At 38.8% G+C, this 16,510-nt stretch overlaps 1 protein-coding gene across 1 annotated transcript; it reads left to right on the top strand.

Moving 5' to 3' along the window:
• The first annotated feature begins 244 nt into the window (after positions 1 to 244).
• On the top strand, positions 245 to 15,175 carry LOC146650375 (secretin receptor-like). The gene is made up of 11 exons (XM_085383539.1): positions 245 to 421; positions 615 to 710; positions 2,155 to 2,264; positions 4,511 to 4,643; positions 7,724 to 7,877; positions 8,033 to 8,093; positions 9,986 to 10,055; positions 10,743 to 10,834; positions 12,893 to 13,031; positions 13,295 to 13,336; positions 15,002 to 15,175. Exons 1-11 carry the CDS (start codon positions 245 to 247, stop codon positions 15,173 to 15,175), a joined length of 1,248 nt encoding a protein of 415 aa, XP_085239665.1.
• Positions 15,176 to 16,510: the final 1,335 nt, after the last annotated feature.

Genomic DNA, 16,510 nt, shown 5'->3' on the forward strand with positions numbered 1-16,510 from the left:
AAACACTTGAAAATGTGTGAGTTCAATAAAGAGCTGGTCCAGCATGAAAACCAAATTGTTCTTCCTGGATTTGAAGTGCGACTAATGGACAAACTTTCTTTTCCTTTACCCTAGCACAAACATTCCCAGGGAGGCCGAGGAGAGCCGTCTCCCTCTAGTTGGAGCACACCCTTTCAGTCCCCCTTCTTAAATATAGAAACTATCACTCAAGTCTCTCATTTCACAGGCACCACCCCAGATCGCCATGCAACATTGCAGAGGTGTGTCAACAAGACAGTTCTACCACAGCCAGAGTGTTAAGGAACTCCGGGAAAACCTCATCCAGGGGCCCAGCCATCAAACTACCTCAGTGACCTTGACCCCAGTGATGTTTGAGTTCTTCTACAGAAAATGTGTCAGTGGGATTAAGGAGGTCATCAAAGTATTCCCTCCACCATCCAGCTAGTTGAAGTCAGCAGCACTCCACCTGCACCAGAATTGCCTCAAGCCAAAAGTCTGTTTCCATGGCCTCACCAAACTCCTCCCACACCCACGCTGTGCTTTAGCAATCACCTGAGCTGTGAACAAAGTGAAATTTGATTTTCTTTGAAAATTTGATTTTCTTTTTTTGACAGAATGCAGGGGATGGTGGGACCATGTTAACTGTTGGCCCCATGCTGCAGTTGGAGATGTTGTGTCTCAGCCATGTCCTGGATTTCTACACACCACTGGTTAGTAGTAGGGCCATACAGTAGTGCATATTTTTAAACTCATAGCTTGGCTATGTTAGTCACATGATTTGATATCCCTGTGTTGCTGTAGTTTCTACATCATAATAATAATGTAAGTCTAGAATCAGTATCACAATTTACCAGTGATGCTGTCTGAGCATTCAGTTAGCATTAACCAAGAAACAAGCTAATGTTATTAAAAGCAAACATGAACAAACTAACATAAGTTTAATATAACAGCACAACCAAGTTCACAATATATTTATTATATGTATCATAAATATATTAATATATTGTATAAATTAATAAAGAAAACACTTGAAATGCTTACTATTTCTACCAGAAAAGAGTTTTCTATAAACAAGTACATTTTCCCCCACATTGCACAGTAATGGCATCACAAAGACATGATTGTTCAGTTGCAATGTTGATCCTGGACCAACACTCCTGACAACAAAGAAACAACAACACAGGGATGTTAGATACTGTAGGTCTTACCTTGATGTCCGTGGTGAGCTGGAGTGAACCTCTTGGATTGTGGTATAATTAGATTCACACACTCATTGTCTCCAGGGGGTTGAACTAGATTAACCTTTATCCTATATATTACAAAAAAAAACCTAAATTTCTGCTATTGTTTTTTATGTGTTAACAATAAAACACATTGTATGTATGTGTTCCATTTCTGTAGGGCAAGTTTTCAGGAACTGCACAGAGCTTGGCTGGACTGATCCCTACCCTCCACATGATATAGCATGCGAGTATGGCTTTAATGAAAGCCTTCCTCTAGAAGTAAGCCTCTTCCTTCTTCCTTTCATGCTGTAGCACTCAGTCACCCATCGAACTAACTGAACGGGGGGCGGTAACAAAACCTGTCTCCCCACTCGGTTATGTCCCCATGTCTGTTTCCTCCCAGTCCTTGTGTCAAGCCCGCTTCTTAGTGTGTGTCTCATGTTTCCTATTTTTTTGATAATCCCTTGTCCTGTGTTCAAAGTGTTCAGTTTTGCTTCCTCCCTTTCTCGTTGTGTCAGATTAGTTCCAGCTGTGTTTTCCTTTTGTTTCCCATCCCCTCGTTATTCTGTTTTTTTGAAAATGGAGATTTTCCGTTTTCAGTGACCGAAAACGCCGTTTACGAGGGGACAAAAGGTGCAAACGCATAGAAAAATCTGCGTGTACGTGTGAACGTAGCCTTAGTCTTCTGTCTTCCTCTGCCTCTTCTCACACTCTCCGCACATAGAAGGAACGTGCAGGAACCCTGCAGATGCAGGGTGAGGGCTGCCAGTTCAGTTTGAATTAATCCTGTTTACATGGCAGTGTTGTGGCAGTGTTGAAAGTTATGATACCAAAAATATTCTTGCCTTTCGTCCAATGAGATAAATAGATACATAGTCATGCAAAAATCTGCTGCTGCTGAACTCACTGGATATATTCATGTTTTTCCCAGGTGCACAGCTCCCAGAGGTACTTCCTGTTTGTGAGAATCATGTACTCTGTGGGTTACAGTGTTTCCCTTGTCTTCCTCATCACAGCTGTTGCTATTCTCTCCCTTCTGAGGTCAGTGATGAGAGAATTAACAAACAACAATATCTGCGTACAACACTGTCTGTTACTTTACCAACTGTGTGTGAGGCACAATTATTACAGATGTTATTAGAAAGTAGTTATTTGATTTATTATAAGACATTTACATTATAAGAGCTATTAGGCCCATGACTAACTACCCTGTAACTAAATGTAATATCATTTGAATTTACATGAATTTTAAAAAACACCTTATATTGTAAGTAATTTGTAAGTAATTTTAAAACATCCTATGTATTTTTAAGTGCGTGTTGATTACTTCATAATTTCATGGTAATTTCTGGAAAAACAAACAATACTTCCCCATCTTACACTGTAAGTATGCTGTACTGGGGTGCAGGCTGTATAACTTTGAGGTATTTTTCAGGACACAAATAGCACTGCAAGAAATTTAAGTACAGTGTAAGTAATTTAAGTACAGTGTAAGTATTTTTAACTCATAAAATGACTTATGCTATTTGTCAATGATGTAAGTATACTGATTTGTTAGCACTTTTTTTGAAAAAAGTTTTGAAAACAAGAGCATCAAGTGATTTATGGAGATCCTTAGCAGCTAACTCTGGTCTTAATTCATCATTTAAACTATGAACACAGCATCCTGGAGGTTCCTCTGCTCTCATCCCATTTGTCCAGCCAAAATCTAAAAGTCTATAGAAAAAAAAGAGAACCTGTATCTGTGGCTGATTTTTTTTTCTAACTTTCAACACCACCTGTGCCCACTTCAACCTCCTAGGACCTGGCGTCCACATATGTGGGCATCACATTTTGGGTTGTCTAGACCAAAATACTCAATTTTGCTCTACAAGGGCCTGATATCCACTTACGAGGACATTATACTACCATTGTTCCATCAAATTTTAAAACGAATGTCCTCATACGTGGCTCTCATTTTTCTTAGGAACAAAAATTGGGTAAAAAAAAAAATCTGGTGTTTCTTTGTTTTTACATTGATCGGGTCCCAATCAGCCCAAATATCAAATGGCATGCCGTGGAAGAGTTCAGGTCTTAGGAGGTTAAAGCTTTAAATGATAAGAGCTGAACCATGAAAACAATTTTAGCATGTCTGGTATATGGACTGATTCTTATATAGTGCTTTTCTACTCTCCCAGAGCAAAGTGCTTTATACAACATGCCTCATTTACCCATTCACACAAGCACTTTTCCTATGCTTAAGTGCTTCTTATCCAACATTCACACACATTTATACTCTGATGAATGCATCTCACCTTTTATGCAACTCACTGGTAAATGCTTCAGGCAAAGGTAGATTTGTGAAGCGTTTGTAGAAAAAGAGGGAAGAGTTGGCTGAGTAGTACAGTATTCGAGTCTGCAGGCTTCAACAAACCTTTTAGCTTAGCACAATCATTACAGATCACAGTTATAGATCCAGAGGGTAGATTTATAATCCTTAAGTTATCTATACTTTACAAATGGTTATGTACTGTAAGCATATATGGCCCAAGTGTTGATGACTGATTTTTGCCCTTTTAGTAAAACTCAATATAATTATTTTCTTAACAATAATTTTCTTTTAATAATAAAACATGTAATTAAAGGTCCAACTACAAATCGTCATTACTGTGAGTCAAACATTTGCAGCGTTGCAAAATAACACAGTGCTGCATCTGAATCTCCACTTTATCTGAAATGCCACAAATACGATGAAGAAATAAAGAAATTTTGTTGTTGGAGAAATGAATGCAACATAGGGAATTCCTCACAATATATTTTTATTACAATATATTTGATCTATGAACTGATGACTTCACTAAGAAGAAGAAATTAGCACGTTTAATCACTCTTAAATCATGAAGACTTCAGTTGTCACATTAACCGTCTGAGCTCCAAACCCTAAACTTTTGATATCTGTTGCAGAAAAGCAAAGAAAGTTTGTGGAAAAATGTAAATACTCGATAAGTGTCAGTTAATAATTGTCAATAATTACTGTTTTTTTTTCTTTTCATTGGAGTAGAAGTAGAGCCCAAAAGGTTACAAACAAAAATGTAACTTTTTTGTTATGGTAAGGTTTACCAGTGACGATGACCTTAGAGGGTTAAATAATCTATTCTCAATACATAATTTATAATTTAACATGTATATATTATCACCACCAAATATATGCATGTATATACACATTTACATTATCTATGATATACATGTTATCAAATAACATGAACGATTATAACATTTGATCCATGTCTGTGTCCCACAATCCTCAGGAGGCTCCACTGCACACGCAACTTTATCCATGTCCAGCTCTTCCTCTCCTTCATCTTCCGAGCCGTACTCATCTTTATTAGGGATGCAGTTCTGTTCTCAAATGAAGACAGTTTTCACTGTCACATCTATACGGTACTTTCTGTTTTTGTCTTAACAAAGAGAGAGAGAGAGGGCACATGCTATGTTGTGACTTGGTAACGTGAGACGTTTAACAAGACAAGACATTAACATTTAACATGTGGGGACAGACACATTCAGATAATGCTGTGCCACTTTTTTCTTCAAGTTCTTCAATTAATGCAAGTGGGTGATACTGAAAAATGAGTTTACTACTTCACAGCATCAACTGTTGATCCTGTGATCACTGCTGTGCCTCAGGAAGTAGAGCAAGTTATCCACCAATCATGGCTTTTCCCCAGTTTTTATCTACTGTGTTTGTGTCATAGATAAAAAGTGTTTAATGTAAATAGATTATGGATTCAAGCTCTGCACCACTATAGTGACCATTTCTGAATGGTACATCGCTGAAAAGCATTTAATATGAAATTCTTGGATACAAAATGAAGAACATGACACTTTTATTTAATTTTCATGCTGACTGAGCAAATATGACGCGTTGTATGGCAAAAACAAAAATACAAGTAGATGGAACAAGATCGTGGACTTTTATAAATCAGAGAATAATTTTGTTAAATGTTTGCGTGTTTTTCAATTTCAAGACCTTCAGTCTCAGATTTTTAGAATATTTTCTGCTGCACCATCTCTGATCTGAATAAAATGTTTAAAGTTTGTTATAATGATTGTTTTTCATTTTAGAATGATATCTTATAGTTTTTAAGATATACTTTTTAAAAGGTTTTCACACTTTCATGCTATTTTTTCTTTTCCTTTTTTTGCAAATTGAAATCTGAGGCTGAGTTTGAACATGAACATTTTGAAAACTACTAAAGATAAATGTGGGTTTTATGGAGTGATGAATCCCAAGAGATCAGGAAAGAGGCACAACAGTAAGAGTCATCTGTAAAAGATAGTGGACGCTGTGCCGTGGTTGGTTCATTTCAGACTGGGGTTGTTGGGGATCTTGTCAAAATTTAGGGAATTATGAACATAGTACTGTCAGATTTTGATCCACCATCTGTTTCCTTGTAGAAAGAGTCTGATTGGCAGCAAGTTCATATTTTAGCATGACAATGATCTCAAACACACTGCCAACACAAACACACAATGAAAAAATATCAGTCAGGGTTTAGCCTCCCCGGAGCGCAGACCTCAACATTATTGAAGTGCGATCATGTTTAGAGAGAATGGAGCAAAAGGCAGAAACATGCAAAGAAGAGCTTTGAATCTCCTTCAAGCATGTCAGTGAAGGACATTCAATGTCAGTGACCTCCCCCCCAGTCATAAGTGAGTCATCGCAGATCAGATAGGCCGTTTCTCTCAGTCACACTCCCCCCAGATCACACTATCACTTCCCATGTTGGTGACCCTGCAGACCCCCAGCAGAACAGCGGAGTCCGTGGATTAGAGTCCTTCACACAACAAAGCCACTCTAAGAAGCCTGGGTACAGTGAACCTTCATTTGGCACAGAGGAAAAAACAACATGAGGACCCACTCCCTGACTCTGAGGTGCAGGGAAGCTACCCACTTGTCCACCAGGGAAAACCCCAATATGCATGCAGCGAATCCTGAGGAGCCCACCACCTTTCACATAGGGGATCTTCAGTGGAAATAAGTCCCATCCCTCTCCAGAAACCTTGTTCCACAGCCAGAATTATGCGCTGAGATGAGCCCAGCTATATATAGTCGGTATCTCCCGACCTCACACACCAGCTCAGGCTCCTTCCCCACCAGAGAGGTGACGTTCCCTGTGCCACAGGCCAGTTTTGGAAGCTGGGCATCAGAATGCCAGGACCTCTGCCTCTGACTGCCACCCAATCCAAAGAGTATCAAACCCCTATAGACTCCTGTGGTAGTGGACCCATAGGAGAATGGACACAGAGCCTGGTCAGGCCATACGGATTAAGGCTCAGTCACCAGACCCTCACTCTGGAGCCTCTACGCCGGGCCAAGCTCCAGGGTAGGGACCTGGTGACCCTGTCCCGGGCAGGGTACACAGTGCAATAAATCAAGCCTCCAGGATTGCTCTTTGTCTGGCCCTGTCACAGCCAAGGTTTTTGGAGGAAAATATTAAGATGAATCACACTAAGATTAGCTGCACTGATCAGTTTTTCACTGAGCTTTTTCCTCACCTACAGTGTTTAGAGCTGAGCATCGCATATTTCTGGCATGTTTCCGAAGAACAGTTGCACACTCGCCCATCTGTGTCACAAGAAAAACCTCTGACAGCAATGATTAGTGTAAGAAGGAGGAGACGAATCCTCAGGAGATGATGCAACAGCTATAACATTAGATTACACCAGCACAAGTAGATAAGTGCTGGAGGAAGAATTCAGATGCAACATATAAATAGACCACAAGTCCAAGTATTGCAGTGAAAATGTCAGCAAGCTGTACTTCTATAATCCACTGTATATAATATAATCACTATATGATTATATAATGCCAATTTAGAATCACCAGTTAAAACTAGCATGTATGTCTTTATACAACTGATTCACGTCACCTGTGGGAGATCTAACTGATAATGTAATTTGGGGAGTTACTGTTACACTGTATTATATTTTGGGTCCACGTACCACCTAGCATAATGTGTGTGGTGGATTAAAATGGGCAATATTCATCTTCTACCACAGGTCAGAACTCATAATACAACAGAACTCGTTTGTGGGTCATTTTTGGCGAGAGTCGAGTTTTTGGCAATATTTATCAGTTGTTACCAAATGTGTTAATGTTTAAAATACTGTAGAAACACTAATGTATCAGTGAATAATGTTTCAGCTGTCATCTTTTCTTTTTAAAATCTAGTTTTAGTTTAGTTTTATGTGGCCATGATAACCCTCCAAAAGTTGATTCTGTTCATCTGGACGTAGCGTTTTCACAGGTTTTCACAGGAGGCTGACGACGTCACCTGGATGATGACGAAATGTTTCTCCCACTGAAAACATCCAGATGAACAGAAACAACTTTTGGAGATTTACTCACCTGGATGATTGAGAATGCTTCAAGATGACCATGATAACGCTGAGTTACACTGTGTGCACTGTGCCAGACACCTGCTTATCTTCTCTCTGCCCTCTGCTGCCCCCTGAAGGTCAGTTGTAAATTTGCCACTGTGCTGTCTAACTACTGCATCATGGCCAACTACAGCTGGCTGCTGGCTGAGGGCTACTACCTGTACAAACTTGTCAGCGCCTCGCTGTTCTCTCAGAGGAAACACTTGTCGTGGTACATCATCCTTGGCTGGGGTATGACAGCTCAGTAGCAGTCACTGTTACTATTCTTTATTATTATTTTTCTTTGTTTCACTCTGTTTATTTGGATGTCAGTATTTTGCTGATCTATATAGTCCTCTTATTGATAATAGCAGAAGGTAAACGCTAACGTTTCTCTCGTCTTCCAGGTTCTCCAGTGATTATCATGAGTGGCTGGAGTTTTGCTAAGTACCTCCATGAAGATGAAGGGTAAGCTCAACACATATTAAACTGTATAGTACAAACAGTACACATGATCACATGTTTTTGGACATTAAAGGAATAAATGTAAAATGATTACATGCTGGGAATAAATACCTCCCTTTCTTCTGATTCCTAGGATTTCTCTTCATTTCAAATATCAAACTGTTATTTAAAATACAGGAGTTTATGGCCATATTAAGTGCTGTCATTAGCAACTTTGAGTGAGATGGTGATGAAATTCAGAATGAAGATTGTTACATGACCCATCTCTCTTGTATGAAGGAATATTAGCACCACGTCAATAAAAATATTGGTAATAGTAACAAGGAGAAACAAGACTCTAATAATGTGGTAATTGTTACCACTCAGTTACCTTTGGTAGTTTCTGTGTAATAGGCAGGAAACAGAGCTGCAGAACACAAAGCTGGCTTTTTAAATTTTTAATAACAAATTAATAACCAGGTAATAATCTTTTCAATTCAGTTTCACTTCAATTTTATTTGCACAGCACCAAATCACAACAACAGTCACCTCAAGGCGCTTTATATTGTAAGGTAGACCCTACAGTAATACATACATTTGTGGGTCAGCTGCCCGCTTGCAAAATGAAAAACTTTAGGTTTTGAAAGAAAAACAATGTTAAAGCAAGCGTGATGTAACTGGTAGACCTTTGAGCAACAATGTCACAGATACAGACTGTCCTATTAGAAAAATGCACCGTCATAATTTGTGTATAAAGTAAAATCATTAATTCATCCTTTTAATTTTCTGCCCAATATAACATTTTGGAATATTTCATTTAGAAATAAACCACTACAAAGTTTACTGTGGGTGGATAGCGCTATTCTGAGTACACCCTCACCAATTGTTGAAAACTGGAGTGCTCAATTTATGGGTAAATACATATATAAGTGCTAAAACAGGAATAATTTCCCTTCTTGTTACTATAACTGATTCTAAAGTACAATTTTACTAACCCAGAGGAACAACTGTAATCTTTATTTTTAGATTTTTTTCCCAAAATAGTATTTCAACTTTTTTCTCATAAGAGATTTTTGATTTTAATCTCCAAATTTTGAGTTAATTCTCAAAATGATCTTGTTTTTTTTTTTTCTTAATGTGGCCCTCATACTCCATCGTACGTCTGAGACAGGATGCATCTGTATCAGCAACAGACTAAATTGGAAGATCAGAAGCTTTATACAAAAAGGGGACGAGTAGAAAAGCTGAGAACCTTCAGTGTTTGTAAAATTATGGACAATATCTATGACTAATTTATGGTCTGCATAGTGTACAGTCCTGGGAGAGCAACACTGGAGCTGCTGACATCAAGAGACTGAAAAAACGACTGTCCCTGAGTCTCATCTGTCAGATTATTGTTGTTGTTGTTGTTGTTGGTGGTGGTGGTGTTGTTGTTGTTGTTATTGTTATTATTATTATCACCATCATCATCATCATTATTATTATTATTGTTATTATTATTATTATTATTATTATTGTTGTTATTGTTATTATTATTATTAGTATTATTATTATCACCATCATCATCATCATTATTATTATTATTGTTATTATTATTATTATTATTATTGTTGTTGTTGTTATTGTTATTATTATTATTATTATTATTATCACCATTATTATTATTATTATTATTATTATTATTATATATCCCTTTAAAAGCAGGATACTCAATGTTATTCTCCACAGTTAGGGATTGATTGGATTGGGTTTGGGAATGTTAAACTACCACATATAGGTTGGTGGGATCAACTGTAAATATTTTGTGTCTAGATATTTTTGGCCATATATTTAATTCAGTAGCTTGAAATCCTGACCAATTACTGTGATCAGTTACTGTCACTGACATCGTGTTTGTTTATGTTTCCTCTCTTAAGTTGCTGGGAGATGAGAAGGAGTGAATGGATCTGGTGGATTCTCAGACTTCCTGTTCTACTCTTCATTATAGTCAGTTCTTCCTTATGTTGATCTTTCTGTAAAAAAATGATTGCATGCTCTGAAAGCTTCCTTGTGATTGCTCTGGACACTAGCAGGTTGCTAAGGAAACCAGAAGTTCATGCAAACTTCTGGTGACCATAATACAAGGACCTACAATCTACTGACCAAATGGTATTGGAAGTGCAAAGAGTGCAACACAAACCAGAAATGGAGAACATTCGCCTTCACAGTACAAGTTGTATCTGTGAAATGTGTTGGTCACAAACTTCAGGTTTCACTATAATTCCATGAAAATGGAATGGCCAGACAAGTCAGGTTCTTCCTTGTATAAGGAGAATGTTGGTGTTCTCCGGCAATCACTTGACAGCCATTCACAGAAAGTTGTGGTGGATCTTTAGTATTAAAATTTCTGTATGGCTGTAAATACTTAATCTTTTATGATAAGCATAGACACAGTTTCACTTTAAGACATTATTAAAACTGTGGGTTATGATATAATTAACTATTGGGCCAGTGATTTAATGGTTCCAGAAATGAGCGCAACAGGAAACAGTCACATCAAAAACAACAAAGCAGAGATCCAATAAAGAGTGTTTACACTGTAGCAAGGCAGCAGTTTCTAATAATTGTGTGAAAGCATCATTCATCCCAGGGAGCAGCGCCTGAAGCTGAAGCTCTGCCTGCTTTGTTTTCCAGGTGAACTTGTTGTTCTTCCTGTGTATCCTAAAAATACTGGTGGCCAAGCTAAGGACACAAGACATGCCCGGCAATGAATTCAATCACTACAGGTGAGTGACTTACTTCAGTTTTCTATTCCACAGAACTGTGAAATGGCCCCAGTCAAAGCTAACCAGCTATTATGTGAAAGAGACTCTGAAGCGCCTTGAGGCAATTGTTGTTGTGATTTGGCACTACATGAATAAAATAAAACCGAATTGAATTAAAGAAGCTGGGTGGTGCAAAATGTTGTTTCAATGAAACCTTTTACTCCAACGTTTGTTTGCTGAAGGCAAGAAATGAGATAGAGGACATACAAACTGTATGTGTGGGGTGGCTGTAGTTCAGGTGGTAGAGCAGGTCAGCCACGGTCAGTGGTTCGATCCCAGTCTGCTCCAGTCTGCATGTCAAGTATCCTTGGGCAAGATACCAACCCCATGTTGCTCTCCCAACATGGGGTTGGTGTGTGGTGTAGAGTGTGAATGGTGTATGAATGTTAGATAGAGCACTTAAGAGCTTAGAAGAATGTGTGATTGGATGAATGAATTAGTTGTATAAAGCGCTTTGAGTGCTCAGACATTCTTCACTGACGTGTTGAAGGCAGAGAAGTTGCGGTGATGCATTTTATGAGTGTATAAAGATTAATCTGGCTTTTATGTGGAAGAAGTAATTGGTTTCAGCTCACCTAGCAGAAAATAAGAAAAGCCTCTTTTATTCAAAAAAATGCTCATAGTTCAGTAACATTGATTAAACAGGTCCAGTGTTCGTATCACTACTCAAATAAAAGTATGAAATATTACTCTTATGTTTTAAATTTGCATTTAAACACCCATGTGATTTACTGATGTAGAAAGTAATTTGTGAATCATTACATTACCTTTACTTTGTAATAGTACCTGGGCACTTGCAGTTAACAGTGTAACACTAAACTTTTCAAATGCTCACAAATCTTTTTCTTTTTAGTACCTTAGATCTTAGTAATACCATAAAGCTTCCACCTAAGTCAGAACGCTCGGAAAACGTTATGGTGACAAGAGGAAATGTAATTACATCTAAGCCTGCTCTAGGTTGGAAAGTAGCAAATGGACTGACACTTGGAGAGAAAAGTTTGCTACAGGCATCATTCACCCATCCACACACATATTTGTACTATACTTTATTCTGTGGCTTTAAGTGTTTATTAACTATCTATGCAACTCCAGATGAACACAAAAGCAGCAGCAGCACTTTTTTTTATTAGTAACTATAATGTGATTCCTGAATTTAGTATTTGTTATAAATTTTTACATTGTAGACAAATGCAATATGATTACAGTAATGCATTACTTTGAGGGTTTATACACCACAGTAAGCTCACCATAAAAGGTGAGCTACTTCCCCACTTAGCTCTAGCTGCATGTGTATAAGATAATCATTCAGGTCCTACTTGACTATGTCGGGTTTAACCACTGTAGCAATGGAAGAAGTGTTTGAAAGACATGAGTTAGCCACTGGATTCCTTCATACTCCTGTCACAGTAATAACATTTGTGCTTTGTTGTTTTTTTTTAAAAGTGGGACTAAGTGAAATAGTTGAATCTGAGCAATATGAACATGAACTTTATCCATTGGATACATCTGGGACATTATTATGTCCCGGATGATCAGATCATGTTGTTGGTGTTGGGGTGGAGGTGGAGGTGAGACTGCTTCATAACATAGTCAGATCAAGCTGCTGAGGTGAATTTGTGCAGCTGAGCAGTTACGCCCTGTGTTGCAGTTTGCAGCTAGATGTGTTATTTTATTTAAAATCGAATGCCCTGACTCACAGAACCTGGAGAAGAAAACACATGTACGTTCATCCTTAACATTCGGGATGAATCGGTGTTGTGGAGTTTCTGTGTCACTCAACCTTTTGATCAAAGTTTTAAAAAATGTTAGCTTATATTCTAAAAATGGGCAAAAGGGCCGACATCTGCTTCAGTTTTGATTTGAGGTCCATTTGTGTTTAAGTTTGCTCTTTTTGATCACAGGTTTTTATTTTTTCCCAGTGGTCTGTGTATTATTATTTGTCTGATATTTTCAAAGAGGTTTGTAGACTTTCTCACTTTAATTCTAATGGTTCATACACTGTTATTCTTCAAACAACAGGAAACTTGCCAAGTCATCCTTCCTCCTGGTGTCGCTCTTTGGCTTACACTACATTCTCTTTGCTTTCCTTCCACACAAAGTCCGCGGCAGGACCTATAAAATCTGGAACTTTATTGAGCTGGCTTTTGCTTCTACTCAGGTACAGTAAAGCCAACTGTAAGCTGTTGTCTAATCACCACCTTTAATTTTCTCCTAACACAGAAGTCTATTTGTACACGGCAGGAACATTGGTGTGTATTTGAACAGTGCATTTGTTCCTGCAGTAAAGAAAGTGTTCTTTAAAGAATCATTTGCTGCATTCAGCAGCTTCATTGTATGAGAGACTAGAACAGGAAGCTTCTAAAAATATCCACATGCACTAACAGCAGCCTGTCAGTTATGTTTCTGTACGTGTTGTTTCAGGGATTTGTCGTAGCGCTTCTGTACTGTTTCCTGAACGGGGAGGTAAGGTTTATTTTTCCCTTTATACCCATGAAACATTATGTTGTCATTTCTAGATGTAAGCTTACTGTTCACATGCAAAATTACAGAAAATAAACTTTTCAAAGTCTAATTAGCAGTGTGGTGGTTGTACCATCCATCCTAGAAACAACCTGGAAATAGTCCAACTTTAAAAATGACTGAACACATTAGGTAAACAGCTGGCACAGAAACAAACATTGCATTTATATTTAATTGCAAAAGATTCCTAGAAGAAATCACTTTGATTTATTCGGTACAGACCAAATAAACAGTCGTCCAAGTTTTTCTTAAAGAGCTTACACAAAGGCAGGGCAGGCCCAGATCTGTACAATAACAATATATGAGATCTTCACTATTTGTAACAAGTGTCACTTTGCCTGGAACCACTGCATGTGTGGACTGCAGGCTTCATAACATTTTTCTAAAAGCCTGCTTTTAGAAAAATATGAAATAAAAACTAAAATTGCCCAAACTGGCCATTTAATAAAGAATCACAAGGTTAAGGTTCTTTGATAGTCCTGGTCCCAGTGTTAATTTTTCTCAGGCTCATACAACATCTTTCCCCATGTACACCCAGGAATTTTTACAGTTTCAATTCAACTTACTGTTGAACCTCCTGGAGTTTTGGCACTTTTACACCAATCAGTACACAAGACATTGCTGACGTGATTAGTTCTTGAAAAATCAAATGGAAAATAATAATAATAATAATAATAATAATAATAATAATAATAATAATAATAACAACTAGGGCTGTGTGATATGACCAAAATCTCATATCCCGATATAAGGCATTTATCGTCCCGACAATAATATATAATAACAAAAGTTTTACATTTTCTGTAAATTCTGTGAATCTCGGGCAACTCGACTTGCGTGACGTGTTTTCAGCTCAGCGTGTGTATCTGGACCCGAGTGTTACATAAGTTGTAACGGCCTCAATTCTCTTTGTGAGTATTTATTCCACGCGTGCTGCGGGGAAAAGCCTGTTCTAAGCTTCTAAATTTGTTTGTTTTTAGCACCTGACGGCTCTTTTTAGCTTCTCTTTTGTAAACACTCTGCATTCTATGTCATGTGATTCCGTTTATTTTGAAAAATCTAAACAGGATCTTCAGCTTTATTGTGAAAGGTTTATGTGGAAATAAACAGTGGACGACAGAGCCACGCGATGGTTTTACCGTCGTTGTTGCTAACGACAACGCATAAAAACAGTCGTTTGTCCGTCCGTAGTGTGGTTATATTAAATATAAGAAAAAGAGAGAACGTCTTGAAACTCCACAGTGACCATCAAAACGATAAAATAAATATTACCTTAAACAGTTTACTTTGCAAAACAAACAATAGCGTAATTTGAAACATAGACGTTTTCATATCATCATCCGATATATGTGGTTATATCGAACAGCCCTAATAAAAACAATAATAATAATAAACCCATATAGTAATTAATATGTAATATCTGGGAAAGTAACACTTGGCTTTTAATTTTATGGCCAAGAAGTGAGGAACTGGTGCAATTTAAAAGTTTAAATCCACAGAAAATATTTCTTCTTTATCACCATTGTGACTGTGTTTAATCTTAAAATATAACTGCGAGCCAACTTTTCCCCAGTGTAGCAATAATTAATAGCAATAATTGTTCTCCAGGTGCAGAACGAGATCCAGAGGAGGTGGCGGAGGTGGAAGATGAAGCACCGCGTGCAGTTGGAGCACAGGAGGAAGTGCGGCAGCATGAGCCAGAGCGGGGGCTCTGAGCGGGGCCCCACCAACATCACTCTTCTATTTAAATCAGCCTCCACACCCGAGTCTGGTCTGGTGTAGCATGATACGAGGTTCCTCAGCGAGAGAAATACAAGATGATGTCTTCTCCATTTTAGACACAAATGTGTGCAAAGAAGGCAGAGCAACAAAACTAAGTACACTTTTCCAAATGTATCTGAAATATATATACAATCCTCATACACTCACATGTTAAAATATCCAGGTAAATGCCTCTGAACGGGATGTTTGCATCATGACACAACAAATGTAGTACTATACACACACACACACATATATATACACTCAACAAAAATATAAACGCAACACCTTTGTTACTGCTCCCATTCCCCATGGGATGGACGTAGAGACCTAAAATTCATTCCAGATACACAATATAACCATCCCTCCCAAACAGTGGTCACAAATCAGTCCAAATGTGTGGTAGTGGGCACATCTGCCATATTGAGATAATCCATCCCACCTCACAGGTGTGCCACATCAGGATGCTGATCTGACATCATGAGTAGTGCACAGGTGTACCTCAGACTGCCCACAACAAAAGGCCACCCTGGAATGTGCAGTTTTGTCTCACAGCAAAATGCCACAGATGCCACAAGCAATGAGGGAGCGTGCAATTGGCATGCTGACAGCAGGAATGTCAACCAGATCTGTCGCCCGTGCATTGAATGTTCATTTCTCAACCATAAGCCGTCTCCACAGGCGTTTCAGAGAATATGGCAGCACATCCAACCGGCCTCACAACCGCAGACCTCGTGTAACCACACCAGCCCAGGACCTCCACATCCAGCAGGTTCACCTCCAAGATCGTCTGAGACCAGCCACCCAGACAGCTGCTGGAACAATTGGTTTGCACAACCAAACAATTTCTGCACAAACTGTCAGAAACCGTCTCAGGGACGCTCAACTGTATGCCCGTCGTCCTCATCGGGGTCTTGACCTGACTCCAGCTCGTCGCCGTAACAGACTTGTGTGGGCAAAAGCTCACATTCGATGGCGTCTGGCACGTTGGAGAGGTGTGCGCTTCACGGATGAATCATGGTTCACATTGTTCAGGGCAGATGGCAGCTGAGAATGTCCCAGTTCTTGCATGGCCAGCATACTCACCGGACATGTCACCCATTGAGCATGTTCGGGATGTGCTTGACCGGCGTATACGACAGCGTGTACCAGTTCCCACGAATATCCAACAACCTCGCACAGCCATTGAAGTGGAGTGGACCAACATTCCACAGGCCACAATTGACAATCTGATAGACTCCATGCGACGATGTGTTGCACTGCATGAGGCAAATGGTGGTCACACCAGATACTGACCGGTTCTGGGTCCCCAGACCCCCAATAGCGCAAAAAACTGCACATTCCAGGGTGGCCTTT

The sequence above is a fragment of the Rhamphochromis longiceps genome, linkage group LG16 (genome assembly GCF_057381845.1).
Source record: "Rhamphochromis longiceps isolate RC_006_pf linkage group LG16, R_longiceps_female_GT1.1, whole genome shotgun sequence".
Classification (NCBI taxonomy): Eukaryota; Metazoa; Chordata; class Actinopteri; order Cichliformes; family Cichlidae; genus Rhamphochromis; species Rhamphochromis longiceps.

Excerpts from the sequence above, each read along its gene's own strand:
- LOC146650375 (XM_085383539.1), top strand. The coding sequence starts at position 245 with ATGCAACATTGCAGAGGTGTGTCAACAAGACAGTTCTACCACAGCCAG. Across the intron at positions 7,878-8,032 it reads GTACATCATCCTTGGCTGGG|GTTCTCCAGTGATTATCATG; the intron begins GTATGACAGCTC and ends CTCGTCTTCCAG. Across the intron at positions 10,056-10,742 it reads CTGTTCTACTCTTCATTATA|GTGAACTTGTTGTTCTTCCT; the intron begins GTCAGTTCTTCC and ends TTTGTTTTCCAG.